Source organism: Equus przewalskii, chromosome 2 (genome assembly GCF_037783145.1).
Source record: "Equus przewalskii isolate Varuska chromosome 2, EquPr2, whole genome shotgun sequence".
NCBI classification, from domain to species: Eukaryota; Metazoa; Chordata; class Mammalia; order Perissodactyla; family Equidae; genus Equus; species Equus przewalskii.
Genome location: NC_091832.1, coordinates 83,122,732 through 83,141,530, shown reverse-complemented (window position 1 = coordinate 83,141,530; position 18,799 = coordinate 83,122,732). Strand labels below are relative to the sequence as shown.

At 38.3% G+C, this 18,799-nt stretch overlaps 1 protein-coding gene across 18 annotated transcripts in view; it reads left to right on the top strand.

Moving 5' to 3' along the window:
* Window positions 1-18,799, top strand: part of DCLK2 (doublecortin like kinase 2) — a 144,302-nt gene that overhangs the window by 80,643 nt on the left and 44,860 nt on the right. For 10 of the 18 annotated variants that reach the window (XR_011537758.1, XR_011537757.1, XR_011537759.1 and 7 more), the window contains exons 3-5: window positions 2,113-2,215; window positions 5,297-5,398; window positions 9,778-9,872. Coding sequence is in view for 13 of the 18 variants with exons in the window: in XM_070611616.1 (XP_070467717.1) it covers window positions 2,113-2,215; window positions 5,297-5,398; window positions 9,778-9,872 (300 nt within the window). In the remaining 5 variants the exon portion in view is untranslated. Of the gene's footprint in view, window positions 1-2,112; window positions 2,216-5,296; window positions 5,399-6,319; window positions 6,371-9,777; window positions 9,873-18,799 lie in introns of all 18 variants that reach the window. The other 8 variants (XR_011537756.1, XR_011537755.1, XM_070611612.1 and 5 more) reach the window with 1 other exon arrangement.

The following is an 18,799-nucleotide window of genomic DNA, read 5'->3' as shown; positions in this document are numbered from 1 at the left end:
TAAATACTTTTACTCCACGTAATAACAACTTAATTATTTACTTTGGCATTTATTCTAGTCAAATACCAACTAATTTAGTACCAGATGAAATATTTCCTTGTAATAAAATCAATTAGAAATTAATTGACTTTTCACACAGAGACATTCATACAGGTGTATTTTAGAAAATTCAATTGTTATTTTTTCATGCTAAATTGATTGCAAAAACAAATGAAATTTTCCTCTTTTAAATAATTGGATTAAACTTTAGTAGATATGTGTTTTATTTGGCCAGGGGAGTAAAACTGGATTTAGTTGCATTTAAGAACCATTCATTGAATTTATGTGTGTAAAAAAACCAAAATAGTTGGAGATATGATACATAAATGACTATAAAACAAGGTAAAATGTGGTAAGAAATATCAAAGTAGAAAGATGAATTATGGGATTCCAATTGAAGGGAGGCAACATGGTGTTAAGTTTAAAGCAGAGAATGTAAAGTGGAGGAATTGCATCTAAATTCGTCCGCTCATGTTGATTGGGAACAAGAATCAATCCCTGTGTGTGGGAAAGTTTCTGTCTCTAGATCTGTTTTTTCATTTCTAATTGAAGAGCGATAGTAGTATCAACCTCATGTTTACTGTAGGGATTAATGACATTATATATATACAATACAGAGAGAAAATTTGGAGGGGTGAAGTGATGACTGAACTATCGGGAAGTCCTAAATATAAGTGATGGTGGTGGAGATGGCAATGGAGATTATATCTGTGGCACCACTCACCCCAGAGAAGTTATTCTGAGTCTGAGCTCAGTTCCAATAGGAGCAAATCCATACTAAACCACAGTTCATTCAACAAACATGCATCCACCAAAGTCAGAACTCTACTGGGCCATATGGAATGAAGAATAGGAAATATCCCTGCCTACCTTGAATCAGGGCACTAAAGGGTCCTTGGAAGGGCCACTCCATGCTGAGGAACAGCATGAGGAAAAATATAGTGGCAAGAGCCAGCACTGAACTAGAAGTAAAAATTACCCAAATGTCCATTAATTGATAAATGGATAGACAAAATGAAGTATATCTGTACAACTGAATATCATTCAGCCATAGACAGGAGTGAAGTACGGATATGTGCTACTATGTGGATGAACCTTGAAAACATGTTGAGTGAAAGAAGCCAATTGCAAAATGCCACATATTATATGCTTTGATTTATATGAAATATCCAGAAGAGGCAAATCCATAGAGACAGAAAGTACATTACAGGTACCTGGGGATGAGTAGTTGGGGGCATGGGGAGTGACTGCTAATGGGCATGGGGTTTCTTTCTTTCTTTTTTTTTTTTAATTTATTATTGGGAAAAAGTACTTTTTAAAGAAATCTTATATAGGCCATTGAAAAACATGGGAAAGTGGATCCCATCTACTTCCAAAGTCCTGGAAGATGAATGTGCTCCCTGGGTGGATCTGAAACTGATACAGTATGGTGGGCCCTTTTTGAAAAAATAATGCAAAACTAAGACTACACATTTAGGTACGGGGCCTTGAAGCTTAAGCCTAAGCCTTATTAGCTTCATGGCAAATCTTCCTCTGATCTTAATGATGGTGGTGGTGATGGACATGAGTGTTAACACACTGAGTTACTTGTATGCCTGGCATCCCTTCCAAGCCATTTTCACGCATTAATCCTCAAAACAACCTAGGTATGTTGTACCAGAGGAACAGAGAAGTTATGCCCAAGGTGATGCAGCTGGGAAGTGGAGTTGCTAGGAGAGTGAGGAAGGGCAGAATAGTAAAAAGCACTAAACTGAGAGCAGAGCCCTCCATCAGCCCCATTGATAGGACACCTGGAAAACATCACTTAACCTTTTGTGTATGTCCTTGACTTCACCTGTAAAACAGGAATATTGATGCCAGCTATGAGGCCCTCATTCTGTTGTTCTGAGGTCAGGAGAAAGTGTGTGAAAGTGCTTTGTGAAGAGTAAAATACGTGGAAGTGTAGTGTGATATTAAACAGCTTTCAATCCAACTCGATTGTATAGGTGAGGCTTGAAAATAAATTTGATTTTGCTCTTTATTTCACTTCTAATGTTTCTAATTTATTTCTTGGATGTGATCTTTTTTTTTTAGGTTACTTGTCTACAAGACTTTTTTGGTGATGACGATGTTTTTATTGCATGTGGACCTGAAAAATTCCGTTATGCCCAAGATGACTTTGTCCTGGATCACAGTGGTAAGGCAGTTCATTGACCACTTTTGTAACCCTGAAACGAAGGCTTGGGATTTAGTCTCTCGGTGCTTGTTAAGTGGTCTGGTGTGTTGCAGAAAGATGGCATTGGCGGTACTCTTTGAATCAATGAAAGTAGAAAATAAAATGAAAGTATTTACCTAGTTGTAAAAAAAAAAACCTAAAAACACAACTTAATCCAAATAAAGTTGTCTTCACATTTTAGCAATGTGGTTCCATCTCCTTTTACTGCATTGTTTTCTCTCTGAAATGGACTTCCTGCCGTCTTCCAGAATGGTAGCTGGCTATACCATCTTAAACGTACGGATAGTGTTGAACCTGAAGCATTAGTTGTACATTACCCATGTCCATAAAGAGATACATAAAAGGATAATAACTAAATTGTTACTAGTGATTATTTCAGGTCTCTTTTTACCTCATTTTTCTGTTTACAACTTTTTAAAAAACAATATTCGTATATATATGCAGAAAAAAACCTATTTTCATTGATGGGATAAGAAAATCCCTTTCTCTTAATTTGAACCAATATATGGAGTTTTCAGTTATTTAGCAATAACCTCAGTGATTTCAAATGTTATTGATTCTGGGAAAATTGCTTTACTCTGTTGTCTTGGATTAATTTAAACCTATTACCAGTAATAGTGATTATTGCAGCTGATAGTAAAGTCAAGTTCATCTTTAAATAAGGTAAATCATACACACATAACATTTCACAGAGGAGAGGAAAGTTAAGAGATACAATCTCACTCTTTAATTTCATGATTAAGGAAAGTTGGCTTTTCAAAAATTAGACTGATGGTAGACCCCTCCCAGTTGCGGTGATTCCGATAGTGCAGAATTAGAGAAACGTATTACCTAATAAATATGGTGATCCACAGACTTTTTAAAATTCAAGTTGATACATTCTGTGGTACCAAACTTCCTTGTGTAATTCTTTCTTGTTACACTACATCAATTACTTTGTGGAAATAATTTATCTGCTTTGAGCTTTGGCTCATTTATCTACTCTGTTTGTTTTTCTGTTTTGTTTTTTCACCGCAGCCACATTTCTTTGAGGGTTTCTGTACTGTCTTATATTTTATTGGTCTGGCTCTGCTTTAAACTGGTAATGTCACTGGAAAGTCCTTAAAGAATTGCAGATAATGTCCTTTTTGTATGATCTGTGCTAATGCTCTCCCCTGTTCTTAGGGATGATTAAGGTTGACTGAGAACTTGCATTTACATGCCACCTGTATTTTATGTTTTTCTTGATTTTTAGCTTAATTTCATTTCCTAATATGTCTTTGATGTTAATATTAGTTGTTTTGAAAGTTGGGACATTAAAACTCAATGATATGTTTTAGATTATAAAGTTAATTTGGATAACAACAACAATAAAATCTTTATTGAGCCCTTACTATGCATGTACCAGGCGTTGTACTCAGTGCTTTACCTGTATGTCGTATATTTACATAAGCTAGTTGGATCATTCGTAGTTATTTGTTGATTTTGGCTAGCTAGTGATGAACTCCAATAGTTAGAGATAGGTGAAAGCTACTGATTTCTTCCCTCTCAATTGCTAATTATTTACCTTCTGCAAGTTGGGGCTAATGATAGTGGCTTTTTAATAAGATTTTGTTAAAATTGAGTTAATATATGTAAAACAGTTACAAGACTGCCATTACATTGTATGTGCTATTGTCATTGTTGTTAATGTTATTATTATACTACTACCATCAGGTCATAAAATTTTACAGTGAAAGCAAGTCTCAGACCTAATTCTGCTGCAAGTACATTTATTAGGAGGGAAAGATTTTTTTAAAAATCAGTTATTTAACTTGGGGTGTAATCCTGATGAAGTCCCAACTCTGTTCTTTTAGGCTTCTGACAATATCTTGCATTAAATTGCCATTCAAAATCCATAGACTTCAGCTAACCTAGTCTTAGTCAAGTAATAAAATCGCCCATTAAGAGCTGGATGCAGGACTGGCTCAGATTCCTAAGCCTAGGGTGTAGTTCTGAAGTTCTGGTTGTCCGCTCTCTAGATTTACACATTCTGCTAGTAGGAGAGTGGCAGTACCTTTAAGATGGTTCAAACTAATACACACACCACTCTGTTCAACAGTGGGATACTTTCTAACATCCACAATGCTCATTAACTAAACTGAAGTTGCTACAGCCGCCTCTGAGTAAGGTTTTGATTAGAGTCTTTCAAATGCTAAATATCCTCCCCTGGTGTGTATTTTCCTGATTAGTGTACTTCACATGTTAATTTATTGCCCTTGGGGTATAGATTAAAACCAACCCCCATTTTATCTTCCTGCATAAATTGAAGTATTTTACCGTAAATTACAGACAATATGTTATCTAATTTAATCCTTATAACAAGCCTCTGAAGGAAATTTATTCTTATCCCAATTTTATAGGGGGAAAGCGGGCTTAGAACCTAACTAAGGTCCCCCAGTTAGCAAAGTCAAATCCATAATTCATCCAAAATTGCATGACTCCACAACTCGTGTTCTTAATTATTCAAATTAGAAGTGATTATTTTAGCTGTAATTAGTTCTGGTACTCTAAACGCTATTTTATTTGGCATTTTATGGAAAGATCAAAGTTACTGTTTAAAGGTAGTTTCCTAGTTTTTGATGCTCCATACTTTGAGCAGATGGAAAATAAGACTATAATGGGTTCATAAGTACAAGTCCCATATTTTTTCAAAATAAGATTATCAAAGAGTTGGAGAGAATAATAAAATTGTAGCCATTGTCTGTCAATGCCACTGACTAAAAAAAGTTACACGTGGTTAGATTAGGCTGTGCATGTGTATATGTTAAGTAGGACATTGGGACTTCTGTGTTCATTGAGAATGCCGTCTGGAACAATGAGGTGATGTCACAAGTTGTGTCGCCTGAGTAAAGATAACCTCAAGTGTACTTTTGGGACGGTTGCTTTGTATATTAAAGTTGTTTAAGAGTGGTAGAAAAATGATCAGGTAATAGTTCTAGGCAATAAATGACTTTCTCATGTCATCTTCTTTTGGTGAGCATTAAAATCAGATCTATCTAATGCACTTTGCTTCCTTTCTAGAATGCCGTGTCTTGAAGTCATCTTATTCTCGCTCCTCAGCTGTTAAGTACTCTGGATCCAAAAGCCCTGGGCCGTCTCGACGCAGCAAATCACCAGCTTCAGGTAGTTAATAGAAAAGGAATAGATGGTCACAGAAGGAGCAGATCCTTCTCCTTCAATTTTATTTACATTATTATGGATTAGTAGTCTTTCCCATCCTCGTATGCAACCAGGTTCCAGAACGACATATAAACGACATGATTTTTAAAACCAAAAATTCAAGTCTATTTCTCAGAGTCGTAATAAGTCTTCTAAGAAACTTATTTCTTTTGTTCTGACACATTTGCTCAAGAACTATCTTGAGAAAGATTCTTCTCCTGCTATTTACATAGAAGTGTTTCACATTTTGGCCACTGTGTGCTGCATTTTTAATTTTGTGCTATATAATTGTGGATATTTTCTTCTCTTATTGGTTTAAGACATAGACAAACACACCTAACACAGAAATGTATTTGCTTGATAAGTTTCCACAGGCTTTTCCTTCATCAAGCAATTTAATAGTAGCAATGATTATTGTTGGAACATAGTACTTTACTTATTTAAGAGTCAGGCTTACCTGTAATTAAGTTTCTTTCAGGTCCTAAGCCTGTAGATTTGTTATAATTCTGACTGTTTTTGGCATTTAAAAAAAAATAAAAACATCCATAAATATCTTGCTATATTGATTCTATAAGGTCTGTTTACAGTAATTATAAATAGTTTGGTGATATCATTTTCCATTAAGGAAAGGATTGTGAAAAACCATCGTTTTACACATGGGAAATCTAGAACCTGTAAAAGTAGCATTAATAAAAAACTGTCTCGAGCATCAAACTTTTTGTAAATGACTGAGTTTTTTGGACATTCTCCTTTTCACTACTTCCCCTCCAGCACCTACTCCACTTTCTTTGGGTTGTTTACCCTTTTTGTGTACACGTGTAGACCTGCTGAATAACCACTCTCCTTACTGTCTCCTCCTCCTTTGTATATACTGAATGTGTACAGTAAAGAGGGGTGGCCACTACTCCAGTGTCTATTCTACAACCAAATCCCCAGGTGAGCCATGATTATTATGGCTTTGTCGCTCTGCTGGGTTTTTGTTTTTGTCTTTTGCCGCATTTCTGTTTCCTTTTGCTCCATTTCCATGAATGTATCTGGCTTGTACCAGCGTACATCTGTGCAGCATGAAATGCTTCACTATGCATAGGATGCTTCAGCCTCCCTTATTTGTTGGAGAACCAGTCATCAACAGAAGGTTGCCAAGTGCCTGTCTGTGTGTCATCATAGTACAAAGTGTTCAAGGAGGTACATTGCCTCAAGGGATCTATCTTCTAGTTAATTTTGGAAAATAGTCTGTTACTGAAAAAGTCTAGAGCTTGTTGGTGACATGAAAATGGCCGTAGCAGCAATTATAGTCTTCTATTCTCACCTTCCTCTGGGGTTAATAGGCTCAATACTCTCTCTTAAAATATTGACAATATGAATATTTTAAACTGAAAGCATCTCTTAGCTGTTAAGCTTATTTAAAATCCTATTATCCTTTCTGTAAAGTATCTTAAACACTGAGAAAGCTAGTATAACGTGAAATTTGCATAAGTACACTGAAGTGAGCTTACCATATAGTAGATGTAGATTTTTGTCAGGTTCTTAGCTTTTGTTTTAGTGATAGATTTACAGATGCTTATCATATCAGTAAAATAACTAAAAAGTGGGGAGAGTGATTGATCAATCCAATTTTGTCTCCCTGAGCTCTAAAGAGGGAAGTTAACATACTGAACTAAAAACATGTTTCGTAGCCCTTATTTGTCCTGCAGACCAGCTGCTTCATAACATAGTCTAATAAATGTATAAATCTTTCTGACTTGAATTTGAAATACTTAGAAATTGGTTCAAGAAAATCTTAGCATTCCGAAACCCTAAAATTTTAACTGAGTCCATATTTGGATTTGTGTTAATAGAGTAGATCTTAAACTCAGAAGTAAAAGTTGTGAGATGTTTAAATCACATTTCAGAGGACAGACAGCTTCTTTATAAAAGGTTAACTCAAAAGTGTGTTCAGCACATAATGAAGTTATGAAAAATTGAGGCCTGAGTCAATTGCTGGAACTTCACTGTAATTGTAGAGAAAGTTACTATATGTATTCATATTATGTTCTCTTCCCACTTCAGGAAGGGGAATTTTGTATAAAAGCCACAGTATCTAGAAGTGTAACTTGCTTTTACAGATGGCTTTAGCTGTGGTATACCTGTTAGCATTTAGAAAATTCCATGGGGCTAATTGGAATTTCAAACAGAGTTAGTAACTTTGTAAATATAATATTGTACTTTTTCAATCTGTGGACAGAAGTGCTCCCATAAGTGAATTCTGGTTGACTAAATTCCTCAACAAAACTCTGATTTATCAAAATAACTAAATACTATGTAATAAACACACAGAAATTAATCTGGATGATGTAAGTGGGTAAATAGTGACCATAATTTGAGTTTTAAAAACTCTCACTTTGGATTTCAAGCATGTGAATCTTTCATAGTCCACCAAGATAAAAAGTATTCAGAGGAGGGGGTGGCCCCATGGCCGAGTGGTCAAAGTTCTGAATGGTCAAAGTTCCACTCACTCTGCTTCAGCGGCCTGGGGTTTGCCAGTTTGAGTTAGAAAAATTAATTTCGTAATTTTTTTTTGGAAGATTAGCCCTGAGCTAACATCTACCGCCAATCCTCCTCTTTTCTGCTGAGATCAACTGGCCCTGAGCTAACATCCATGCCCATCTTCTTCTACTTTATGTGTGGGATGCCTGCCACAGCATGGCTTGACAAGCAGTGCATAGGTGTGCACCCAGGATCTGAACCAGCGAACCCGGGGCTGCCAAAGTGGAACATGCGAACTTAACTGCTGTGCCACCAGGCCGGCCCAAGTTTTGTAATTTAAAAATAACTAGAAAACAATTTCATCTTCACTGAATTTTTAAATGAGCAATACAGTAAACAAACATGACTTCGTGTGACTGAGACATCCCTGTGTACATATGATTCATCTAATCACAAATATTTGACCCTGGACTTCTGCCTCTGCTTAAGAACGGGTGCTCACTTTTTTGAATCACTTATTTAGGACCTTTATCTCTGCACTGTGCTTTTTATACTTATTAGCATCATTTAAAATAATAATTATCTGCTACCTCAAATTAAAAAAAAAAAATGGAGTTAGACTTTGCTTTTTTTTTTTTAAAGATTTTATTTTTTTCCTTTTTCTCCCCAAAGCCCCCTCGGTACATAGTTGTATATTCTTCCTTGTGGGTCCTTCTAGTTGTGGCATGTGGGATGCTGCCTCAGCGTGGTTTGATGAGCAGTGCCATGTCCGCGCCCAGGATTCGAACCAACGAAACACTGGGCCGCCTGCAGCGGAGCGCGCAAACTTAACCACTCGGCCACGGGGCCAGCACCTAGACTTTGCTTTTCTTTCCATACAGATGAATGGCAGTTTTCATCTACTTTGAGCAAAAGCATTGAAGATTAATGATAGAAGAGGCTACTTCTCTTCTAAGGAGTCTTTAGAAGAGAAAAATAGTTACACCAGTACTAGATGTTCACAGCTTTGTGAAAGTACAGCAGAAATGGATCCAGGTGCTATAGTTAGGGATAAACATGAGTCATACTGAAATGTTTGATCAGCATTCTCTAGTATAGAATCCGCAAATTAACCTTCCCCTCTAAACAGCAGCCCTGCCATACTCGTCCTTGCATAGGCTCTAAATTCAGATTTCAACCTATGAGGTGTATGGAAGTTTGGAGGGGGAATGTATTAAAAAACCACCAAGATTTGCTAAATAATGGGGAAATTAAGCTCTGAAGAAGAGAAAATGGAAGGAATTAGAAATAACTAGTTTAGAGAAAAAGAAAGTTGAAGAGTGCCTTTCATGGCCTTCAAACAAATAAATAGGTATTATAAGGAAAATGACCAGTAATTTTCTCTTTCCATTAAGAATGCACTTAGAAAATGTGTTTGGATTATGGTGGATTTTATTTGGGAGAGCCATAAAAATTTCTTGGTTATTCAGGTTGGTATAGACCAAGATAGTGGATATGGGAGGTTATGGAACAATTTTTATAGTAAATCATTATGAATATAACAGCCATTCACTTCTCTTCGCTTGCTGGCAGAGAGGATATACGGACAAGTTCTTGTTCCCATCTCTGATTCCATAATGTTTTATATATTTGTTTATGTCACTGTTGGAAAACTATTATCAACAGTAATTCTGGTTTCACTCCTTATTTGTCTAATACTTTGTCTGTAATACAATAAGGTACATTATTTTTGCTTTTTGCTGATTTGCCCTTTGCTTTGAGCTTTAAATGAATCGAAGCTTCATTGGAGCTACATTGTGCATGTGCTTAGTGTTTTTACACAATCTGGTTGTTTTGGGTTTTAATGACTTCTCTCTCCTTTGTTGTCTCATGGTCAGTTAATGGAACTCCTAGCAGCCAGCTTTCTACTCCTAAATCTACGAAATCCTCCAGTTCCTCTCCAACTAGCCCAGGAAGTTTCAGAGGATCAAAGGTATGAAATAGGATATGTGGCATGTTTGCGTGATTTTGTTATTTTGAGTTGCATGGTTTAGTAGTTTACTTTGTTCAGGGCTAGGCTGCAGTAACAATTCAAAAAGGAAAGAGTTCAAGATTTGGAGCCAGGAAGACCTGGCTTTGAATCCTGTATCCTGTTCTATTTTGTAATTTGGGCCGGCTCACTTAACTCTTCTGAGCTGAGGTGTTCCCATCTCTAAAACGGGAATATAAGGTTGTGGTAAGCATTGAATATAATATGCTAAAGTACGGTAAGTAGTAGTTTTCCTATTATTATCAAAATGATTTGCAGTGGCAAAACCTTGGAGAACACTATGATTCTTTTTAAAATTCATTTTGAATCATGATTTTAATATTGCTAACGTAATGTGGCTTTATGAAAGTCTAAAATAGAGTGACATACTAGTAAAATACCTATATAAAAGTAGTACCACAAGAAAAATATGTTCATTTTGGTGAAGAACTTAGAAATAAATCTTACGTTTTGACTGTGATGTGTAACTTAACACAATCAGCAGTTGGTTTAATAGGCATTTTATCTAATAAAGAGAGAGATGAAGGATGAGTGACACCAAATTGGTAAAATTTCAACAAGCTTAATTTGATAAGTAGCTTTCAATAATTTAAATTTATAAGAGAAAATTTGCTTGGTAAAATAGCAGTAAATGATTGGGGCTAAAGACTGAAAGTTTCCTTTTGCAGAAACAATCGAGTTGTCTATGTGGTGACATACTCTAAAAATACTAAAATGAACACAGTGCCATGTATGTTTGTGTAAATTAACTTTCATTCTCTTGGCGTGTTTGGTCCACAATGGTGATAACTTCATTAGGAATGTATTCTCTGAAGTTGGTTTCCTAAACACTTCAGATATCCTCTGAGTGGTTTTCTTTACCTTAAGGATGTTGAAAAATATTTTTAATTAGTAAAATGAATGGTAAGAACCTCACGACCCATGGGTGAGAGGGGACTGAGAACCTGCCAGGCACAGCATCCTGACACCTGCAGAACAGTGAGGGCTGCGACTCCCCCCACTTCTCAAAGGGTTCCGTTCTCCACCTGACGGTAAAGTTTGCTTGTCCTGCCCTGAGAATGTTATGACTACTTCAGAGTGAACTTGTATGATTCTCACCTAAGTGCCTGAAATCAAAAAGAGAAACTCCCTCCCAAAAAAAGGACGGATTGGTTTTGTGCTTGCTTGTTTATGTACCATGGCAGAATTTGAACTGAGACTGGTACAGTCATGTGCCACATAACTATGTTTTGGTCAGTGGTGGACCACGTACATGATGGTGGTCCCGTAAGATTAGTATCATATAGCCTAGGTATGTAGTAGGCTATACCATCTAGGTAAGTATACTCTGATATTAGCACAATGACGACATTGCGTAACGATGCATTTCTTAGAAGATATCCCCGTCGTTAAGTGACACACGACTGTAGTAATTTGGGAGTAGGGAGTACATAGCTCTTACCTGCCTCTAAGTACTGGAAGCTCCTTATGTTTCTCAAAAGAGCCAGACATTTTCTAAGTGCTAAATTGGCTTAGGTTAGTTTATCATATAATTTCAATGGAATTCTTAACTGTCAATTCCGAAAAGGTTATGTAAATTAAAATTCACTAATAAGCTAATTATTTTCAGCTTTTCTTTCCCAACTTATTTTCCCCAGGATCGCAGGTGCACTGTTTTTACTCTGAGTAACTCTCAAAAGAACTAAAGTAAAAATAATTCAAGTTGATTCACCTCTTTTTAGTTTCAGTGTTTTGTAATTTGTTGAAGGAAAAGCAAGTGCTGGTAATAGTTAACTAGGGCAAACCCAACATAAGCTTTCCAGTGAGCCACGTTTTAGTGTTTCTCCCTCAGGCTGTTGCTCCAGGCAGGGCTGGGATCCTTGACCTAGGGCTACATGTGGACTTCCAGGCCGGTACCTTAGTCCCTGCTTACCTGGGGTCTTGGTCATTTTCCCCTTTTTTGTTATCCAGTGGTAACCTGGGCTCCCATCTTTCTTCCTAGTCCATCTTCAACTCTAAGCCCAAGGTAGTCCTTTTTCCTTCTTGCCATTAGGTCAATTGATGCTACTTATTAGCAATGGATGCTGCTTATTAGCTTCAGGACTGGATAGCTGATCATTTCAAGGAAATACATGTTAATGCTCTGAGTATACACCCTCTCCTTCATGCATGGTGCAAACTCACACAAGATCACTTGCATTTCTGGAGTGAAGATGGATGACATTTTAAAAACATGATAATAAGTTGTATTATTGCTGAGATGTTAGATAAATTATTCTCACTATGCTAGGTGTATCTTAATTATTATGGTAACTCTAGCATTTAGCATGCAGTTTTGTGGCATGTAGTAAGTTCTTAAGGATTACTTATTGATGCTGAAAGAGATAAAGAAGGTTAAGGGGAATGTTGATTATGGGTCAAGATTGAAAATGAGGTTAACGGTAACATAAAGAGTAGTGGTCTATGGGGCCAGCCCGGTGGTACAGTGGTTAAGTTCGCACGTTCCACTTCAGTGGCCCAGGGGTCACTGGTTTGGATCCTGGGTGCAGGCCTACACACCACTTGTCAAGCCATACTGTGGCAGGCATCCCACATATAAAGTAGAGGAAGATAGGCACGGATGTTAGCTTGGGGCCAGTCTTCCTCAGCAAAAAAAAGAGGAGGGTTGGCAGCAGGTGTTAGCTCAGGGCTAATCTTCCTTAAAAAAAAGGAAGAGTAGTAGTCTGTCCATGACTCTTACCCCCTTTCTCCTCCACCGTGCCTTCAGCCTTTGCTAGCAGCTGTGATACCTCCTCTGGGTTTTCTTTGTCTCATCTGTAAAATAAGGATGCTTGATTTTAACTTACCTCTAAAAATGCTAGAATTATAGTTCTTGTAGTTGCCAAAAAACCTGGCTAGGAGACTGGGGAGTCTGTTTCTTTTCCTCTCACTTTAAAGCTGATATAGAATCACTGAATTTTACATTAAATATTAGCAGCCATATGAGTCTCTGCCATAGTGATCACCTTTTAGGACACAGTGTTAAACATCTCTACCCCTGCTATTCCCATGGGTTGTGCCTTGTGAAAATTTCATCTCATCACGATTCCAGCAATCCACGGTATGTATTGTCCTTGGGATGAAAACCTGCCTTTGAAATACTACAACTTCGTCATGTTACTTACTGTACAAAATACCCTAATTTTGATGTCATTGTAAAGCTCTAGTCAGCATCTGTCCACGTTTGCATTATTTTCTCTATTCAGTGACATTAAAAGAGGAGAATTACAGATAATTACCATGTGTTAGTGCTATGGTTTTTCCTTCCACTTCATTTAAAATAGCTTATTAAGATCAATTAAGAGGGAATGTCTGACAATGGAGGGCTGTTTTTCATGGGCAGGAACTCTTTACCACTATTTATCCTGGTTAGATGCTTTAATGGCTTTGGGGGTGGATAATCTTTTTCCAGAGAATCAGAGAATTGACAAAAGCAAGCAAACCAAACCAGGGCAGCATGTGCAGGAGTTAACACATCTCTCTCTCTGCCAGGACACAGCTTTGGACAGATGGTTTTTTTTACTGTCTGGATTTTACTCAGTAGGGAATTAAGCAAAGTCAAGTCAAAGATAAGCAGAATTTGATATTCTGTCACAATTTACCCCCCCACCCTTTGTGCCAGTTTCTGGGAATCATTTTGGTATTTTGGTGGGAACATTGAAATAACTAAAAATGAAAATAGAGTGATGATATAATGTTAAATCTCTGACCACAGTGTGTCAGGACCATTTTTGTTTGCTCACTGAAAAAGATGTGAGAAATGCAGAAACAGCCCACTTCCCACAAGAGTACTCATAGTTTTCTCTATGATACTCTTGTGAGGCAGACAGCTCTGCTCCATTCATATGCATTCATAAAAGATCCTGCTCTTTGAGGGGCTAGACCAAAGCTGGGAGAGGAAGCAGAGCTTTCTTCAAGTTATAAAGAATTTTTACAAGATGAGAGTGTAAGAAACACGGCGGCAGCCAAGTAATTAAGGTTCTCTAAATCCAAGACTGAAAGACATCAGGACAACTGAGAGTTCTACCTCGATTATGACTTTTTTGTTTTCCTAGCTACCTAAAACCTACAATGTGAAAACTGAGAGTGGTCTCAGATCTTTTAGTTTTCATTTTATAGATGGAGAAACTGAGGTTCAAAGATGTGAAGTGACTTACTGGCGGTGCCAGTGGCCAATCTGGATCTCTGACCCTTTTAGGGTTTCTGTCTCTAACCCCTAACTTTTTCCCCATCACTGGTGGGTCTGATTCAATGGCTGTAACACAGGCACCCCTTGGAAAAGCTGTGCTATGTCAGTCTTTTAGGAGAGAGAATGCTGGGGATGGTTTGCTTACTGAGTATCTGGATTTAGATATGCACAAATGCTTTGAATAAAAAAGGGCTGAGAGATTAGGAAAGGAACAGGAGGGGAGGGTTGGGAAAAGGGACAGGCAGTTCTGAGGTGGAAGAGAAGTTGGATGAAGGGAGATGGAAAGATAGAGAACTGTTGACAGCTCTTTCTGGGAGACTTGGGGGAAGAGATTGCTAACAGGTATCTAATGGGAATTCTTTTCAAATGAAATGGTCTATATTGTGTGTCCAGCACTTCTTCCTGACCCCATAAAGCTTTAGTAAAATGACAAAGTTCACAGTAAGTTAGGGTTATTGGTTTTCTTTGGAAACTAGCAATGGCGCTATTGTGGAGATTGGCATAGACTGGAAACAGAAAGTGTAGTCCAGACCCAGCAAACCCAGGGGGCATACATATGAGATGATGTTACATAGTGGGCCTGTGATGGAAGTCACATTGTGAGTATGGTGGCCTAGCTGGGATTTGAAAGCAGAGCCCATGCTCATAACCATTACTAGCCGCTAAGGACACAGTGAGAAAGCAAGGCTAGTCTGTTAAACCAATGATTGGAAACAACACGATCAGACCAAAAATTCATAAAATGAGTTGCTAGGGCCACTTGGCAGGTCCTCATTGGGCCTCTTCCCCGGAACCTGATCCCTAGGTGTTAGAACTTGGCTTCACTTTTTGTATGTGAATCTGGCCTTCCTAAAAGGCAAGGCACTCATAGTGATAGTCCCCTGGGGAGAAGGCATTTCTGTAGGCTGGACATGAGCCGCCTCCACCACAGTGCTGCCAGGTACCTATCACAGTCAGGCACATGGGGAGTCCAAAGGCCTTTGCAGTTCATGCCAAGGTGCACTAAGCCAGTGTCAGGAGGGTGCGTAGCTTCTCAGGACTCTTATTTATTTTTCTTTTATCCTCCTTAATTATTAAAGTTTTCTGTGAATGTTCCAATCTGTTCCAGTTAAGCTAAGGGGAGCCAAGTTGGGACAAGAATCTTTGGCCTACTTAGGCCAGGGGATTAAGGCAGAAATGGTTGCCTCCTAGTGTGCAGTAACAGAAAGAGAGCCTCAAAAAGGAAGGAAGCCCAGAGCTCCCTCTGTGCTCAGCTGCCTGCTCCGTTTTGGAGACAGACACAAGATGGTGTTGTAGTGGTTAAGTGCATGAGCTCTGCAACCAGAGTGGCTGGGTTTGATCTTGGCCTGGCTGCTCACTAGCCATTATGTGACCTTGGGCAAGTCACATCAGCCTTATTTGTAAAAAGGGGATCAGTAGGACCTGCTGCACAGGGTTGAGGTTAATTGATTAAATATAGAGAAAGCACTTAGAATGGCTTCGTGACTCTTTCCTATGTAAGCCTTGGGGTTCCCAGGTTTAGTTTTCACTAAACTTCATGAGGGAACTTCATGAGGGAAGTTTTACTTACAAAAATATTGACATGCAATAGTGTAGAAGAAGGAAGAAGAAGTGAGAGAAGTCAGACTCCAAATTTCATTACCTCCTCTGCTTTTCTCTCTATTATGATTTTCCTTCCCAACTCGATCCTTTATTTCTGCTTTCCTGCCCTCTGTACATACTTCAACTCTATTAGTAATCTATAGATACTTCTATTAGTAACAAGTTATCCAAAAATTCAGCAGCTTAAAACAACCGTAAAAATTTATTTTCTTACACAGTTCTTGTGAGTCAGGGATTTAGGAGCAGCTTAACTGGAAGGTTCTGGCTTAAGATCTTTGATGAAGTTGTAGTCAAGATGTACACCAGGGCTACAGTCACCTGAGGACTTGACTGGAAATGGGGGATCTCCCTCCAAGGTGACTCACTCACTTGGTGGCAAATTGGTGCTGGTTCTTGGCAGGAGACCTCAGTTCCTCACCATGTGGACCTCTTCATAAGTTGGCTTGAGTATCCTTAGAACACGGCAGCTGGGTTTCCCCAGAGCAAGTGATCTGAAAGAAAGAGTGTCATGCAGAAGCTCTCCTTTCTATGACCTAGCCTTGGAAGTCAGACACCATCATGTCTGTAATATCTTAGTAGTCACATGTGTCAGCCCAGTTCAGGATGGGAAGTGACTGCACAGGGCCATGAAAATCAGGAGGTGAGGCTCATGGGAACCATTTTGGAGGCTGGCTACCACACCTCTTCTCTCTGCTTTTATCTCTTTATCAACCATTCAAACGTCTTTTCTTAGGCTGCTCGCTCAATAGCTTTCTGTCCATTATCCTTTTTGAGAGCCTCAAAAGTCTCTCTCCTCATCAATTTTATTGCTTTGTTCTCCTTCCAGTCCTTTTGTTCTCCAGACCAAATCACTCCTTGCTCATTCTTTTCTCTCCCCTTCAAATCCTAGAATTTCACCACCACTGATGTTTTCTTCTCTTAATCCCCCTCTTCCTGATCCTCCATTTTCTCCTTGACCTCAGCCCATGATCTGTTTCCTTGGCCCAAGCTCCTCAGAGTCCCTTCCATCTAGCTGATAACTTTCCCTGCGGGAATATTTGCTGTGCTTAAATCACAGCATTTTCCTTGGGACAGATAGGCAATAAAGAGTACTAAATGTGTCATCAGCTGCCAGATGGATGAAGAAAGCATTTCCCTGAAATTTAATTCATCATCCATGTCCCAATTTAAGACTTTCAAGGCTGTAGTAACTTAAGGCTTTGGAGTCAGGGGCACATCTGTGGACACAGGGATAAACTGTCTCACATTTTGATGCTGAAGTGTATGCCCAGAGGCTGTCTACTGTGAGCATTCTTGTTGGTTGAAAGAAGAAAGAAAAAAGTACATTTGGAACATTATCCAACATCTTGAGATTATAAACTGTCTGATGTGCTGATATTTTATCTGATGATGTCTCCTGGGTCTGCTGGTGGTGAAAGATTTTCCAGATTTGTGAAGTGTGATGAAAGGGCTGGTAGTATCTCATACTGATTGGCAGAGCTAAAATGTAACTCTTTGACCTTCTGAACTTCAAAACTTCTTTTCGAAGCTGTGAAATGTAAATCCACAGTAGCTGCTGACCTTAGACATTTTTGCTTTTCCCTGGAGCTTTGGCTCTTCTTTGGTATTTAAAACTAGTTAATAATCTTCAGTACTAAAAGACTGACTCCTTTTATATTCTTTTTATTACCCCAGAAATGTTGGACAGTGATTTCATCTTTGAACGTAATTGATTCTGTTGACAGAAACAGAAACAAAAAGAGGGACAAAGCAGTTTTGAAGATTTCAGTGCCCTAACAATATAAATCATTATAATGAATCTCAGACTCTGTTTGAGGACAGTGATTTTCACATCGTAGTTGCTTAGTAAATAGAGGCATTTGGTGGGTAAATGGCTCAACTGGGCCGAAGCCCACCTTTGTGGGGATGAGGGGGTTTGTCAAGGAAATCAGGGTATAAATAGGATCAACTGCAGGAACTGTATTTGAATATAAACAACACATGTGTTAATCTTAAATGCCCCCCCTTATTCATGAAAGTAGGTTGTTAGAAATTCTTCTTGATAGTATGTTAGAGATAACTGAATGGAGTTAAGACTTAGATGATGTTGTAGTGAACTGGCCCATGCCACTGTGGTAGATGATGTTGTAGTGAACTGGCCCATGCCATGGCCAACTGTGGTAGCCTCCATAGTAGCAACTGAAGAGACAGGCACCTCTCCCACCACCCTGGCATCCTAGAAATCAGTGATGCTTCACAGTGAAAGCATGCAGACATTTTTAGCAGGTAGACATGGCCATACCACCTATCTGTTGCTCGAAATCTGATAAGCCAACACTTGGCTTGAACAGCTCACTCACAGGGATGTGCTGTTTCATGCTTGTTTTGGCAGATCATGTAGTCAGCTGAGGTGGCAGCGGTACTCAGAGGAACAGAAAGGCACAAGTCATCAGGTTCCACACATCCCCTGTCATAGACTGTGGAGTTGGCTGCTGTCTTAAACCTTGTACATGCGTGGCAGTGGGTTTTGTTTGCGACTGTTCACCACTATTAACCAATCACAAATCTCAAGTGCCACTAATTTTGCCAGATGAAATCAAGTCTAAGGTATGGCTACAGATGAGAATACTTTGTATGTTACCAACCCCTAGGTGCTGGTTCAGATTAATTTTTCTCATATCTCATCACTAATACTGAAGTATTTCACAGTAAATTATCACAAATCCAATATAAAAGTGATAAAGATTTCTGTTTTTAAACATATTCCTAATTCAGTATTTGTAGTAATTTATACTAATTTTCCTTCTACTTAATGGAATTGACATTTCTGATATTAAAAGAAAAAAAACCCACAAACATGATTAAGCAAATCTATTTACAGAAAATATCTAGTATATTCATTTTTTTTTTTTTAATCTTCAGTACATTTCAGAGGTTGTCTTTTTAAAGGAAGAATTTTTCTTAAGGTCTCTGTGAGGAAAGGATGTGAATTTGTTTATCAATTTGTGTATTATTTGACTAAATTACAGGAACGTGACTATCGTTCTGTCATCTGAAAGCATGTTCTAACTATACCACAATG